At 42.9% G+C, this 15,178-nt stretch overlaps 3 protein-coding genes and 1 non-coding gene across 6 annotated transcripts in view; 2 read left to right on the top strand and 2 right to left on the bottom strand.

The window, feature by feature from the left end:
• The window catches only part of numb (NUMB endocytic adaptor protein), a 57,202-nt gene that overhangs the window by 10,513 nt on the left and 31,511 nt on the right, over window positions 1–15,178 (top strand). Inside the window, exon 1 of one of the 3 annotated variants that reach the window (XM_025301846.1) lies at window positions 723–920. The exons of the other annotated variants lie outside the window; for them this stretch is intronic. The gene's annotated coding sequence lies outside the window, so the exon portion shown is untranslated. Of the gene's footprint in view, window positions 1–722; window positions 921–15,178 lie in introns of those variants that run through there. 3 annotated transcript variants of the gene reach the window in all.
• On the top strand, window positions 1,536–1,699 carry LOC112589376 (U1 spliceosomal RNA). Its single transcript, XR_003113508.1, has one exon. It is a non-coding gene; the product is annotated as a U1 spliceosomal RNA (small nuclear RNA).
• LOC105190708 (uncharacterized) lies at window positions 5,473–9,415 on the bottom strand. Its single transcript, XM_025301858.1, has 3 exons — window positions 7,509–9,415; window positions 6,948–7,256; window positions 5,473–6,328 (listed from the first exon to the last, which is right to left on the bottom strand). Exons 1-3 carry the CDS (start codon window positions 7,713–7,715, stop codon window positions 6,239–6,241), a joined length of 606 nt encoding a protein of 201 aa, XP_025157643.1. The 5' UTR covers window positions 7,716–9,415; the 3' UTR covers window positions 5,473–6,238.
• On the bottom strand, window positions 11,190–13,414 carry LOC105180749 (uncharacterized). The gene is made up of 4 exons (XM_011137020.3): window positions 13,237–13,414; window positions 12,679–12,984; window positions 11,787–12,059; window positions 11,190–11,587 (listed from the first exon to the last, which is right to left on the bottom strand). The coding sequence occupies exons 1-4, from the start codon at window positions 13,273–13,275 to the stop codon at window positions 11,390–11,392; spliced, it is 816 nt and encodes a 271-aa protein (XP_011135322.2). The 5' UTR covers window positions 13,276–13,414; the 3' UTR covers window positions 11,190–11,389.

Below are 15,178 nucleotides of genomic sequence, written 5' to 3'. Positions count from 1 at the left end.
CTTCCCGCCGCCGACTGCTGTTTCGGCAGCTTCACGCTCACACTTCTTGTGTGTGTATTTCTCCGCTGGAGATTTATACATGGCATGGTTACCGTGTATTTTTATATCATCGCGCCGTCGTGGATAACATGCGTGATCACGTTACCGCGCGTAAAGATATTTTGGATGTCCAACTTTGGATAACAATCGACACGCACTCTGCTCTGTGGTCGAGAGTGGTCAAGAGAGGGAAGGGAGAGAAGGGAGAGAAGAAGAAGAAAAAAGCGAAAGAAAAATAACAAGATAGAAGAGAGAGAGAGAGAGAGAGAGAGAGAGGGAAGGAGAAGGAGAAACGAGAGTATTTTGCTTTTCGTTAAAATAACCTCGCAGCAGACGTAAAAAGAAACGGAAAGACCCCTCCTCCGTGTGCGTCATCCTCGACGTAAAACGCAAATAAATCCTTCTCTGTTAATGCAAGGAGCGTTGAAACTATAAATATTTACGGAACATCGAACATGTCGCATTCCCTCGCTGCCTGCTCCGCTGCATCGTGCAGCTTTTAACCGCACTTGTTTATTTATCTCCGGTGCAATTAAAGCATGGCTACGAAACGATCTGGCACGCGAACGCACGCGCGCGCGCGCGAGGTACCAGCAAAGGTGTGCATTTCCCAGAACTCGTTTTCTGCTGAATCGCGCGATACAAACTTTCGAGTGAGCTATTTATTGCCTTTAAAGGGGATTGAAGACGCGAAAATATCGGGAAGCGCAATCGTAGCAACACAAAGATCATCTCCCTGGCAATCGAGGACTGTGTGAGAGCCCGGCGCAGAGAAACACCGTGGTGCATCGTGTCTGCTGCGAATCTGCTGAGGAAGAAGTAACGAACGACCGCACAACCGATACCGAGCGTGCGTAAATTCAGCGACGGGTGAAATAAAGGTGAATTGCATCTGACGATCCTGAAGTTACGAGGAACATTACGCTGTCAATTATCGAGTCTCGACATCACGAGAGAATGGGAGAGACAGAGAGAGCTAATCTTTTGTATTATATCTTCCGTGTCTTTACAACAATGAACTAATTTATTAATGTATTTTATGAGAAAAAGTGATAGTGTATATATCGAATCAAAAAGAGAATATATCAGATACGCGAAATCGCTTTTGCACGGAACGGAGTAGCGTCCGATAGAATAGATTTCACAGATTTCACAGATCTCGCGGCCGCGCTCTTTGAGCGTTTAGACCGCTTTCTAATCACTCAAACCGCTTGGTCATTTGACCATCCCTCGATCGAATCGTCGTCATCGACGGAAGCCGACAATCGTGCTCGTGCCTTTGTGTGCGAAACACACACACACATCTTCGGTCGTTCACGTGTGTGCAGAGCATGGCATGCACATCGTCGCTATGCGCTTTTGTTTATTTCAAGGAATGTGCTGCGACAGATGCATCGATTTACTGCCGCTAGAGGACACCGATCAATCAGGCCGTTTCTCGTATGCAAAAGTGCAGCGGGAGGGCGATAAGATCGATTAATATCGGCAGTTCCCTATAACTTACTTGGCGCGGAGGACACCGTGATCATCAAGGCGGTTCCTCCTGGGCGAGGCTTCTCCATTGCACCGCGGTGATGCTGACCCTTGCGAATACTCCTAATGTGGGTATATCGAGCGCACAATTTTTGGTAGTCGGGATCTGCGTACGCGCTGTCCCGGATTTATCAATCAAATAAAAAGATAAAGGAACACACAGATTCTCTCTCTCTCTCTCTCGCATTCCTTTTTCAATATTCAGAATTATGATGCTCTCGCGATACAGTCGAGCTCATTCTCGAACGATCTCTCGCGCAAATTTCTCATCATGTAAAGACCGGATTATCTTCTCTTTCAAACCTCTTTGAAAAATATATAATTGATTATAAATGAGAGGATGTTAGAATAGTAAATAAAAGAGATGTCTCTCGTGTCGCTCAACATCTCTTGTTCATTGTCAATCTCAGTTCATTTACGATATACCTCCCGCGACATACAGCGAAATGACTCGCCAGTTACTTTCCTTTCGGAATCGATTGAAATGTACATACTCGTGTGTGTGTATATCGCGGCTATCGACTATTCGTTCTCTTTTTTCAAATTATCGTGTGTTTCGGTGCGTCTGTCGAAATTGAAACATCCGCGTGCTCCGCGTTCGCTCGTGACAATTCAACCAACGACGAGTTTCGCCTCCAGCTCTCTCTCTCTCTCTCTCTCTCTCTCTCATCGCATTGCTTGCATTTTACCCGTCGAAAGTGACGTATTACGCGAACGTATTATTACTCGTTGTATCTTCTTTATTTGCCAATCGAACGGCCGCGTTTGCAGATTGTACAAACACATCGTCGTCGTCGCCGCCGCCGACACAACGAAGACGGAACGAATAGAGCTTGGCAGCTACCGAAATGAGATGAAAACACACAACTCGCCGTGTCCCAGTACGTGCAGTCGCGATCCGTTTGTTCTCTTTCAATTTTCCAGCCCGGCGTGTTAAAACTAGGTTAGTAACGTCCGCATCCATCGATTCGTCGCGTGTAATTTCGCGAGACCGCCATCACGTAATCGGCTTCGCGCCAACTCTCGAAATCGGGTCGGTATTATAAGCCGTTGGAATAAATGTCACTACGAAAATCCCTCTCTCTCTCTCTCTCTCTCTCTCTCTCGCAATCGCGAAAAGAGCCCATCCATACAGTCGTGGTCATCGTATAATTCGATTTAATTAAAAGAAGAAGCGAGCTGTATGCTCGAAAGGATTGTGAAACCTGTTTCGTTCGGTCGGACCGTGAGAGACTTTAACAACTACCCGTCGCCGTCGTCGCAGCATCTCTGGCCCCATGGTTCCCTTATTGCACACAGATCTGTCCTCCACCTTAAGCTCACCAGCGGAACCGTCTTATACAGTCGTAATACAGGCTACATATTGATTTTCGGAGGACGCGCGACGGACCGGCGGAGTCGGGAATTCACCGCGAGATCGTCGGCTGGGCTCGAGGCGAACGAGGGACGAGCTTTACCACCTGCAGTGCTCCTTTTTCCAGCCGTTTTCTCATCTCGCCACTATCGCCTTTGATCGTAACGCAAGACACGCGCTCCTGCCCGCCATAGCCGTTGATGAAACTCGTCAGGGCAAACTCGGATACGCGTTGTTGAGCTCCGCGCGTATTGTCCCGTATTGTCCCACGACGGCGAACATATTTTCCTTCGGAGAGCGTACACCGGCAATTTCCTCTCTTTACCCTCCGCGGTTATATTCCGGCTCTCCATTTTTTAAATCTGCCGTTATCCACGTAGGTGGACGGTCACGAAATCGACGACTCGCGCGGTGAAATATGAAGACAGCGCGTACGGAGGACGCACGACAGACGAGAAACTATTTCGAGATATTAATTATAATCGACGCGCTCGCTGAGCCCTTTTAGGAACACGAACTTCGTGGAAACATCGCGACAAGCTTCGATGTAATTTCTACAATCTTCGAATTAGAACACGAATCATCGATTCTAACCAAGTAGATGTGGCGGCTCAACTATAAGTTGATGCGAATGAATGGCTGGATAAATGGAAATTCAGTGCTATTCCGGAAATGGTTCGCCCCTGTCGGAGCGAGTAGATTAATCTTCCTCCTCACGACGGCTTCTGATGTTAATCGCAGCCGTGTGCGTAGTATAATTCTTATTTGACAAAAAGGTCGAACATTGTTACACGGCTTCGAGTGCTAATGCGTGCAACTTGGGAAGATAAATATCCTGTTTGTCGAATGTGCAAATTCGTGAGGTCGTCTTCTTTTCAAGTCTATCTCTCTCTCTCTCTTTCTCTTTTCCTCAAGTATATCCATTTCAGTGACATTTCACCGATTTGCTCTTTTCACATATCGAGCTTTCTCAACGCAGGACTAAAGTTTAAAGTTAGGACGTTTTCATAAAGAGGAGAGAGAGAGAGAGAGAGAGAGAGAGAGAAAGAAAGGGAGGAGCCCATCTTTCGAGACTTTCCTTTTATCAGGTCTCCGCCAGCTTCGCGACTATATCTTGCGGTTTGCATGAATTTGCGGTCCTTCATCCTCGTCCACGACTGTTCTCGGTAGTACCGTAAAATGTTGCGTACATGCGCGGAATATAGAGGGTGCCTAATTCTAATACATACAGCGACGCGTTTGTTAGAAAAAAATAAGATAAATGTTCCTTCGCCGAGCATGATTTAATTTCTCGTACGTATCAAAAAGAAAGAGAGAAAGAGAGAATAATACATGGTCAGCTCTTCGCAAAAGCGAAGTTTAGAATCGTCACGCTTTTTCTTTGCGCAACACGTCTTTCTCGCGTGTTTTCTGATACACGTCACTTTTCACGTCATCTTCATTTCATTGGAATCTCATATTCTTCCACTACGGTTTGATATTTTCTCTTGTTGCTTACCAGCCACGCGTCAGTCGTCTTGTATTTAAAAAGATCAAAACCCATTTATCAAATTATTATATATCGTTTCAATTATTTCCACAGTCCTATGAATTCTATCGCGAGATGTATTTACTGCATTGAATAACTCTCTTCAAAGAAGGTGCTTATTTCGGTAGACAAACGTATGCTCTTCTAATAACCAATGAAAACTTTATCACCGATCGCCTCGTCGTGTATCCTCATGAATGATCGAAATAACGAGCCGTAAATTAATCGCTCTATTGTCGGATGGGAAATACATTTGGGCGACAATCTGCAAACAATATGAGACAGTTACCCATTGATTGGCGTGAACGCGCGCGCGCGCTTAACAACGTCAGCAAACAACGTCTCTTTCATCGACCGATAATATTGTATAGTCTCCTGTAACGCCGACAATATGAACGTTGTGGTTCAATGGTGACATTGTGATCGGTTCGTCGTTGCTTCTCATAACGCGAGCGCGATTTCTCATACGTTGCGTCGCGTATATGTGCACGTCGGACCGCGCCCATCCGATCCTATTTTGATATCCATTATTATATTATACATGACTTGTTTAGAATCGTCGCGGTCTTTTTTCATACAACACGTCCTCCTCATGTACTCTCTAATACACTTTTCGCGTCGTCTTCACTTCATCGGAGTCTCTAGATGATATTCTTCTACTACGGTTTGCATTTCCTCCTGTTGCTCATCAGCCATGCGTCAGTCGCTTCGAATCCAAAAAGATCAAACCCTATTTTTCAAATTATTATACATTGTTGCAATTGTTTCCACGGTCCTGTAAATTCTATCGTGAGATGTATTCACTGCATTGAATAAGGCGTTTTCGAAAAAGGTGCTTATTCCTATCGGTAGACAAACCGGTGTGCTCTTCTAATAACCAGTAAAAAGGCTTTATCGAGCCACAAAATCAAGTTGACAGATGTCTGTGTGTATGGTGCGAATATTACAATTCTGTATGTCTAATCTGCTTTATGTTTCTTTGCTTACGAAATGATAAGACGAAAAGTAAAGTCAGTCATAGCAGTGTCAATTTACCATTTATTTGACTTTGGTGTATTTGGTATATATCTGTACGTCGTCGTTTTGCAAGGTGTGAAAAAAGTAGGAACTTTGTATCGGCTAACTCACTCAGTAATAATAGTAATATATATGTATAATAGTAGATGGAGTGTCAGATATTAATCGATAAGTGGTTCACTGGATGTTCTTGACAAAGCTTGGAGAAACGCACAATGGCACGTCTTTGACGAAATCGATTAAATTTGTTAATATCAATTTGGCAGCCTCTATCTCACAACACGTTTTGAAACTTGGGTAAATAAAACTTAACTGAGTAAACACCTTGCCAGCTTTCGTAGCCGTGACCCCTAGCTTGGATATGCCTCTAATTGCCTGAAAAAATGCGTATATGAAGTGCATACTTTCGAAAAATCCTTTCGGAATCTTAATCTCAATCCAATCGATTTTTATAATCTTTTCGATGCCTCATTGGAAATTCTGTTCTTTTTCTAAATAGAAGACAGATTTGTGTGTGATTATGAAAAATTTCACGACTGCTATAGATAGATTAGACACACATAAACACACGTACCTCAAACACGCACGATATTATTTCTTTTCTGTCACGCAAGCACTGTTTTACGTTCTGTATTTGTTTTGGTACATTCTCCCGCAGGATGTCTAGTACTTTAATGAGATCGTGAAATTCGTCATCGACCTCTCGTATTTGGTTGGATAAGCAGTCACTACACTTTGATATCAAATTCATGAGGACAGCGCGTCCTCTATTGTATAATGTATTGTATATTGTATACCCTATTACACGCCGGAATATTTTGAGCCTCTTCCATAAACTGCACGCCTTTATCCTTGATCTATCGTTATGTATTTTTGAGAAGGTTAATATTGTGAGCCATATGAAATTAGGTCTTATAAAAATCCACGTCCATCGGGCGCAAGCGAAATGAAATTTATAGCTTCACGCAAGAAATCAATTGCGAGGATATGCGAGCCAGAGGGAAGCATTTAGCGTCTTGTGTCGAGAAAGTGTCAGTGATGAGACGGACGGATTAGAATTGTAAAGTTATTCCACTAAATTACACAACATGACGAAATGATGAGACTCGCGACGGGCGAATAATTAATTCTTTCATCGGCCGCCGCCGCCGCCATCATTTCATACGTATACCTTTTGCGCGAGATATCTACGGTCATTGATAACAAACTTGTCGCCGAGGCTTTAAGCGTTGGATATGCGTGAGCGAATTATTTGCAGCCGAGAACATGGATTAAATATACTAACTATGATACATCGTTTAATCAAACGAACAAGAAAAACAAGAAAAAAGAATGGGTCAGTGCATTCTCGTGAATGCTTGTTACTTAGAAAAGTGCTCGATGCGAAAATCATCGTCTCTTTGATGTTTACTTACTTTAACTTTACTTTACTTTGTTGAACAATCGTATAATTTAAAGATATTATTTCGTATTTACCTTCTGTAACCCGGTAGAAATTTTCGTACCGATTTCCTTGTCCATATCGCTCATGTTGTTGATATTTTGCAAAGCTTCATCCTTCTGTTCGATTATATTCTGAAGTATGTCCGCAAACGAGACATTTAACATTTCATCTTGCACATCCGATACTTTATCTTTCACATCGGATATTTTATATTTTGCATCTAATATTGTATCTTTCGTATTATCTAACAACGATCCTAGCGGACCAAACACTTCCCGCGATCCCAGAGATCCCAGAGAATAGGGGAAAGAGGCAGCTGCAACAACTTGTTGAAAGTTGATCTGCAATTGATCATATAAATTTAATGTCGCGAGAAATAGCGAAAACATAATTATTTGACACACAGTGGAAGAGAGATATTATCGTTCTTAGTGCAAACTGTAAAACGGACGGAGATAAAAATTTTGGCCATAATCTTTAAATGATGAAAAATATGGAATTCCTAAACATTCGATATCCTTTAATGTCTGCGATTATTATTAATGATACCCCAAACGCAACGATTTCGTGAGAACGGAAATCAAAATACTTACGCAGACGGCGATGAAGATGCAGCTTGCGATTTTGAACATTGTTGCTCCGATCTCGACGTGACTGCCGCTCTTTCCGACGCAAATTCTATAATGATACTTCCTTCTTCTAACCGATATGCTTGCGTTTATATAATATATCCACCTCCAATTTCCACCTCCAGAAAATATTGTCAAGATACGCAATTCGGCTTGTCGCGCTACTGACATTTGCACTAACCTACAATTGTTTTATATGGCCCCAGATAAAAGTAACGAGTTTGGGTATAAATATAATAACAGCGGCGAGTAAGATATATTGCTCTACAGTTCCTTTTTGCAACATGTACATCCTTCGTACGATTTATTTCTGATAACTTTTTGCGCATACGACGCAGAAATGCTCATGCAAAATGTGCACATATGTGTACATGTTGGGATAGTATAATATTTATTTGTGCAAGGTATAACGAATACATACCTCCGATATAAATGTGTCTCGCTGAATTAACATAATTATAACGCCGTTCAAATGCCGTGCAAATGGCAACACTTTATCGCGCGCGATTCTACTTTCCTGTTACACTTGCTGACGTAGGTTCTACCACGTAGCTCCGTGGGTATTGATCCTCTACCAGGTGGATGCTGCAATATCGCGTCGTGGAGCGCGGCGAACGACGAGAAACTGTAGTCTCTTGTCCGGCTTTCTCACGTTGGTATAAAGATATTGATTTTGATCCACGGTTGTTGCTCCCCCCTTACCTAGAATTACCTTGTTTCACCCTTACGTGAAAGACGTTACTATCAAACTCCATATTTTCGGTCGCTTGGATTATTCTCACTCATCCGAAATTGTGTGCTGATTGCTGGGCGTTATGAAAATGATATCTTTTCAAGGAATACGCACGCACATTGTCGTTACCGGATAATAATGTTTTATTATTAAATTTTTCACTTTCACAATTCTGAGGGAAAATTCCTTCTCGCGTACGCGTCGAAATAATTGTATTATTCCGTAAAAGCATCCGCAACATAGGAGATATATTAACAGCGCGAATTATATGCTGTGCGCAGCGAGGCCTATCGCTTTATCAGCCCGAGCTGGCCGGAGCTCTATGATCGTATCTTGCGGTCCTTCATCCTCGTCTACGATTGGTTCCGATAGCACCATAAAATGTTCTCGTGCACGCGCGAAATATGCAGGGTGCTTGATTCTAATATACATACGGCGACACGTTTGCTAGAACAGAAAAATTAAACTAGTGTTCCTCTGCCGAGCACGGTTTAATTTTCCGTGCGCATCAAAAAAGTGAGGAAGAGGTGAGGGAAAAGAGATGATGATGATGATGATAGTATATGCTCTACTCTTCGCAAAGCAACAGCAGCTTGCGATCTGCTTCGAGTCGCGCACGATATCGACAAATCTAAGGAAACGCATTCCCCTCGGAGTTTGCGTATTTTTCGGCTTTATTACCCTTCGCGTTTCTCGCGGGCAGTCGTCTGCCGTTTCCCGGTCTGACGCGAGGTCTCGGATCGGACGAACTTGGTGCAATTCGCACCGGGGATGATTTACCGCTCGTGGAAGGTAAATGTCGCGAAGCATCGCGAAGCAGGACTGTATAAAAGCGCGAATAAGCGTCGTTTCAGGAAGGAAGAGACCGCGCGGTTTTACCGTCGGTGGAACCGACCGCGGTTCGTCGTCCTGTCGCTTAAGAGAGCAAGGTGCCTCTAACACGAAAGACACGCGCGGCCTCAAAGGGCTCTCGACCGCAAGTGCGCCGTCTGAGACGGCGTTTTTTCTTCTTTTCGTCATCACGTAGCGTCTTCTCTCTTCGGGGGTTACCGGGGGTTACCGTACTTGAGAAAACGAGCCGGCGTACGCAGAACGGCGCTGCGGCTGCCGGAAAACGAGAGAGAGAGAGAGAGAGAGAGAGAGAGAGAGAGAGAGAGTCGGTCGGGCCTTGGACGTCGAGGAAAAATACAGAGGATACTTTCATCCACGTTTTAATTACCCAGCAATCCCGTTTTTTACGCTCTTCCCTTCGCGCGCGTAGATTCGCACCGCGTTTGTTCGCCTCGGCAGGCGTTAATAAGCAGGTGGCGAGGCATATTCGTCGCGTCGCATTACCAGCAAACCGCTCGTCTTCTATCGTCGACACGGTGCAAATAGGTTTGATCGCGGTCAGACGTTGCGACGACGAAGACACGGACTCGAACACGAGGTTGATGAACTTTATTCACGCGCCACGCTTTGTTGCCAGTTCCTCCGGCAACTTTGTTGACAAAGCGCTTTGTCCGCGATTGCCTTATTATATATATATGGTATATCGCTACGTAGCCATCCCAAATGGTTTGCTCGCGCGACCACTTGGAAAGATTCACTTGGAAGGGAGTGGAAAACATTCCCAACAGTTTATACCGAAACTCGTACAAGTCGAGAGAGACTCTCGAGAAACTTTCGAGATGGAAATGTCGAGACACCTCCGATAGATAATTATCGATACACTAATTGATCGTTGAATACGGCCCGCGTCGAGAGCCAGGTATATATTCAGGCTTTATTAGATACAACACGTCAGAATGTAACGTCGTGTGTACGTTACAACTCCTTGACAATCACGAAGTGTGCAATAAAATGCCTGTTCAATCTCAAGACGGTCCTTCACCCACCGGGTGAATGATGTCACGTACTTTCTCGCGCTCCACCATGACGTATCGCCCCGCGGTTGATACTTCTCTCTTTCCGCTTTTTGTGGCGGCGCATGGCCTGTGTGTGATTTCATTTCATAATCGTTGTACGGTTACTCAGTTATACGATGAGTAACGCCGCTCTGGTCTGTGATTCATCTGCTTCGCTACGCGAGTCAGCCCGATCGCCTCGTCGTGTATCCTCATGAATGATCGAAATAACGAGCCGTAAATTATTCCGTCGCTCTATTGTCGGACGGGAAATACATTTGGGCGACAATCTCCAAACAATATGAGACAGTTACCCACTGATTGGCGTGAACGCGCGCGCGCGCGCGCTTAACAACGTCAGCAAATAACGTCTCTTTCATCGACCGATAATATCGTGTAGTCTCCTGTAACGCCAATATGAACGTTGTGGTTCAATGGTGACATTGATCGGTTCGTCGTCGCTTCTCATAACGCGAGCGCGATTTCTCATACGTTGCGTCGCGTATATGTGCACGTCGGACCGCGCCCATCCGATCCTATTTTGATATCCATTATTATATTATACACGACTTGTTTAGAATCGTCGCGTTCTTTTTTCGTACAACACGTCCTCCTCACGTACTCTCTAATACACTTTTCGCGTTGTCCTCACTTCATCGGAGTCTCTAGATGATATTCTTCTACTACGGTTTGCATTTCCTCCTGTTGCTCATCAGCCATGCGTCAGTCGCTTCGAATCCAAAAAGATCAAACCCTATTTTTCAAATTATTATACATTGTTGCAATTGTTTCCACGGTCCTGTAAATTCTATCGTGAGATGTATTCACTGCATTGAATAAGGCGTTTTCGAAAAAGGTGCTTATTCCTATCGGTAGACAAACCGGTGTGCTCTTCTAATAACCAGTAAAAAGGCTTTATCGAGCCACAAAATCAAGTTGACAGATGCGTGTACGGTGCGAACATTACAATTCTGTATGTCTCATCTGCTTTATGTTTCTTTGCTTACGAAATGATAAGACGAAAAGTAAAGTCATCAGCAGTGTCAATTTACCATTTATTGGACTTTGGTGTATTTGGTATATATCTGTACGTCGTCGTTTTGCGTGTGAAAAGTAGGAGTGAAAAAAGTAGGAACATTGTATCGGCTAACTCACTCAATAATAATAGTAATATATACGTATAATAATAGATGGACTGTCAGGATATTAGTGGTTCGATAAGTGGTTCACTGGATGTTCTTGACAAAACGTGAAGAAACGCACAATGGCGCGTCTTTGATGAAATCGATTAAATTTGTTGATATCAATTTGGCAGCCTCCACCTCACAACACATTTTGACACTTGGGTAAAGTAAAGTTAACTGAGTAACCGCCTTCGCAGCTTTCGCAACCGTGATCCCTAGCTTGGATATGCCTCTAATTGCCTGAAAAAATGCGTATATGAAGTGCATACTTTCGAAAAATCCTTTCGGAATCTCAATCTCAATCCAATCGATTTTTATAATCTTTTCGATGCCTCATTGGAAATTCTGTTCTTTTTCTAAATAGAAGACAGATTTGTGTGTGATTATGAAAAATTTCACGACTGCTATAGATAGATTAGACACACATAAACACACGTACCTCAAACACGCACGATATTTGTTTGGAAGTATTGTCACGCAAGCACTGTCTTGCGTTCTGTATTCGTTTTGGTACATTCTCCCGCAAGATGTCTAGTACTTCAATGAGATCTTGAAATCCGCCATTGATCTCTCGTATTTTGTTGAATAAGCAGTCACTAGACTTTGATATCAAATTCATGAGGACAGCGAGTCCTCTATTGTATAGCCTGTTACACGGCGGAATATCGATATTTTGAGCCTCTTCCATAAACTGCTCGCCTTTATCCTTGATCTATCGTTATGTATTTTTGAGAAGGTTAATATTGTGAGCCATATGAAATTAGGTCTTATAAAAATCCACGTCCATCGGGCGCAAGCGAAATGAAATTTATAGCTTCACGCAAGAAATCAATTGCGAGGATATGCGAGCCAGAGGGAAGCATTTAGCGTCTTGTGTCGAGAAAGTGTCAGTGATGAGACGGACGGATTAGAATGATAAATTTATTCCACTAAATTACACAACATGACGAAATGATGAGACTCGCGACGGGCGAATAATTAATTCTTTCATCCGCCGCCGCCGCCGCTATCATTTCATACGTATACCTTTTGCGCGAGATATCTGCGGTCATTGATAACAAACTTGTCGCCGAGGCTTTAAGCGTTGGTTATGCGTGAGCGAATTATTTGCAGCCGAGAACGTGGATTAAATATACTAACTATGATACATCGTTTAATCAAACGAACAAGAAAAACAAGAAAAAAGAACCGGTCAGTGCATTCTCGTGAATGCTTGTTACTTAGAAAAGTGCTCGATGCGAAAATCATCGTCCCTTTGATGTTTACTTACTTCAACTTTACTTTACTTTGTTGAACAATCGTATAATTTAAAGATATTATTTCGTATTTACCTTCTGTAAGCCGGTAGAAATTTTCGTACCGATTTCCTTGCCCATATCGCTCATGTTGTTGATATTTTGCAAAGCTTCATCCTTCTGTTCGATTATATTCTGAAGTATGTCCGGAAACGAGTTTAACATTTCATCTTGCATATCCGACACTTTATCTTTCACATCGGATATTTTATCTTTTGCATCTAATATTGTATCTTTCGTGTTATCTAACAACGATCCTAGCGGACCAAACACTCCCCGCGATCCCAGAGATCCCAGAGAATAGGGGAAAGAGGCAGCTGCAACAACTTGTTGAAAGTTGATCTGCAATTGATCATATAACTTTAATGTCGCGAAAAATAGCGAAAGCGTAATTATTTGACACACAGTGAAGCAGAGACATTATCGTTCTTAGTGCAAACTGTAAAACGGACGGAGATAAAAATTTTGGCCATAATCTTTAAATGATGAAAAATATGGAATTCCTAAACATTCGATATCCTTTAATGTCTGCGATTATTATTAATGATACCCCAAACGCAACGACTTCGTGAGAACGGAAATCAATATACTTACGCAGACGGCGATGAAGATGCAGCTTGCGATTTTGAACATTGTTGCTCTGATCTCGACGCGCGATTGCCGCTCTTTCCGACGCAAATTCTGCGGCGATACTTTCTTCCTAAAACCGACACTCGCGCTTATATAATATATCCACCTCCAATTTCTCTTTTGAAATATTGTCGAAATATGCAAATTGACATGTCATACTGCCGGTATTTGTATCGGCGTACAATCGTCATTAATTAGTCCTAGATAAAACTAATGAGTTTGGATAAAATATGACCGTGGCGAGCAAAACACGTGTCACTTGGCAGCTCTTTTTTTTTTGCAACACGTCGTTGGTACAAGGTTTGTTTATGATAATTTTTTGCACGATATGACGCAGCAACGCTGGCACAGAGTGTGTGCGCACACGTACGTGTTGAGATGATGTAACGTTTACTCGTCCAACGCGATGATGATGAATACATACTTCCAATTTAAACGTATCTCGTTGAATGAACATAATTATAACACCTCGATGGAAATGGCAATACTTTATCGCGCGCGATTCTACTTTCTTGTTACACCTGCCGACAGACACAGGGTCTACGCACGTAGCTCCGTGCGTATTGATCCTACCAGGTGGATGCTGCGATATCATCGCGAGGCGCGACGAACGACGCGAGGAAACTGCGGACCCTTTTCTCTCGGACCCTCCGTTTTCTCACGTTGCTAAAAAGTACGATACTTTCCACACGTTTGTTGTGGGCCCTGTTGTGTCGCTTTGTTTTACAACACAGAGGCTCCTCTTGCTCTGTGTACGGAGTTTTTTTTATCAAACTTGCTCTCATTATTCCCATTCATTTCTTCAGATTATCATTTTACTCTCCTTTGTCAAACAATCGTATTTTTAAAGATATTATTTCGTATTTACCTTCTGCAGCTGCGGTAGATAATCGCGAGCGATAATGTCTTTGCTTATTTTGCAAAGTTTCATCCCCATCCTCGATTATATATTGTGAAGTAGGTCCGAAAACGAGTTACGTGCGCTAATTGCGCAAACAATTATAAAAATTATCTTTTCTCCGAGGAGTATATCGTCGCAACCGGGAAAGTTATGCTTCATTATTATATTTTTCTCTGTCACGATTCCAAGGGTGAAATTGTATTATTCTATAATAGAGCATTCGCGCAGCACAGAAGGTACTAAGAAGGCATTAACAGCGCAAATTATATAGTATGCCGTGCGTATCGCGGCCTATCGCTTTATCAGCCCAAGGCCGGCTCTACGGTCATATTTTGCGGTTTGCATGAATTTGCGGCTTCATCCTCGCCCGTGCACGTGACTACGTATATCTTTGATGACACTATAAAACTCCTGTACGTGCGCGGAATCTACTGGCTGCTCCGTTTTAAACTGTCGCAACGCCAAATACTCGCTCGACAAATAAAAATTCGAGCCGGCAACTCGAATATTTATAACTCATTCAGCAGTGTCGACAAATCGTTCAGGGAAGCATTGTAAATTATTCTGTAGCTACGTAAAATACACCGGATGATAATGTTTTACTTTTAGATATACGCGTCGAAACTCGCTTAACATCGCGCAGCGTTCCTCCGGCGTTTCAATAGGGTTCAATAGGGTTGGCGCGTTCACATTTAAACATGTTTCCCGTTATGTTACTTACAGTAATACATGTACGTACTTCTATATTTGCCGATTTGTGCCGAATGTGCCGTTTTGTTCCATTAGGTATAAATAAACCTAAATGAACTATTTATTCTCTCCCACGCTTTCAGTCTCGTTCCTCCACTTCTGATTCTCCTTTTTATTTCATCGTTCCATTTTCTCTCCGATTGTCACGATTGTTTACTGTTCTCTTCTCGCGTTCGCGAGATCAATTGTTGTTGTTCATTAATCTTGTGTGTGCTTAAGTACTACTTAGTCTCGAGACCGACTGTACATCTCTCG

This window comes from Harpegnathos saltator, unplaced genomic scaffold (assembly GCF_003227715.2).
Source record: "Harpegnathos saltator strain DR-91 unplaced genomic scaffold, Hsal_v8.6 scaffold114, whole genome shotgun sequence".
NCBI classification, from domain to species: Eukaryota; Metazoa; Arthropoda; class Insecta; order Hymenoptera; family Formicidae; genus Harpegnathos; species Harpegnathos saltator.
The sequence above is the reverse complement of the archived record's forward strand: the minus strand, read 5'-3'. Positions and strand labels throughout refer to the sequence as shown.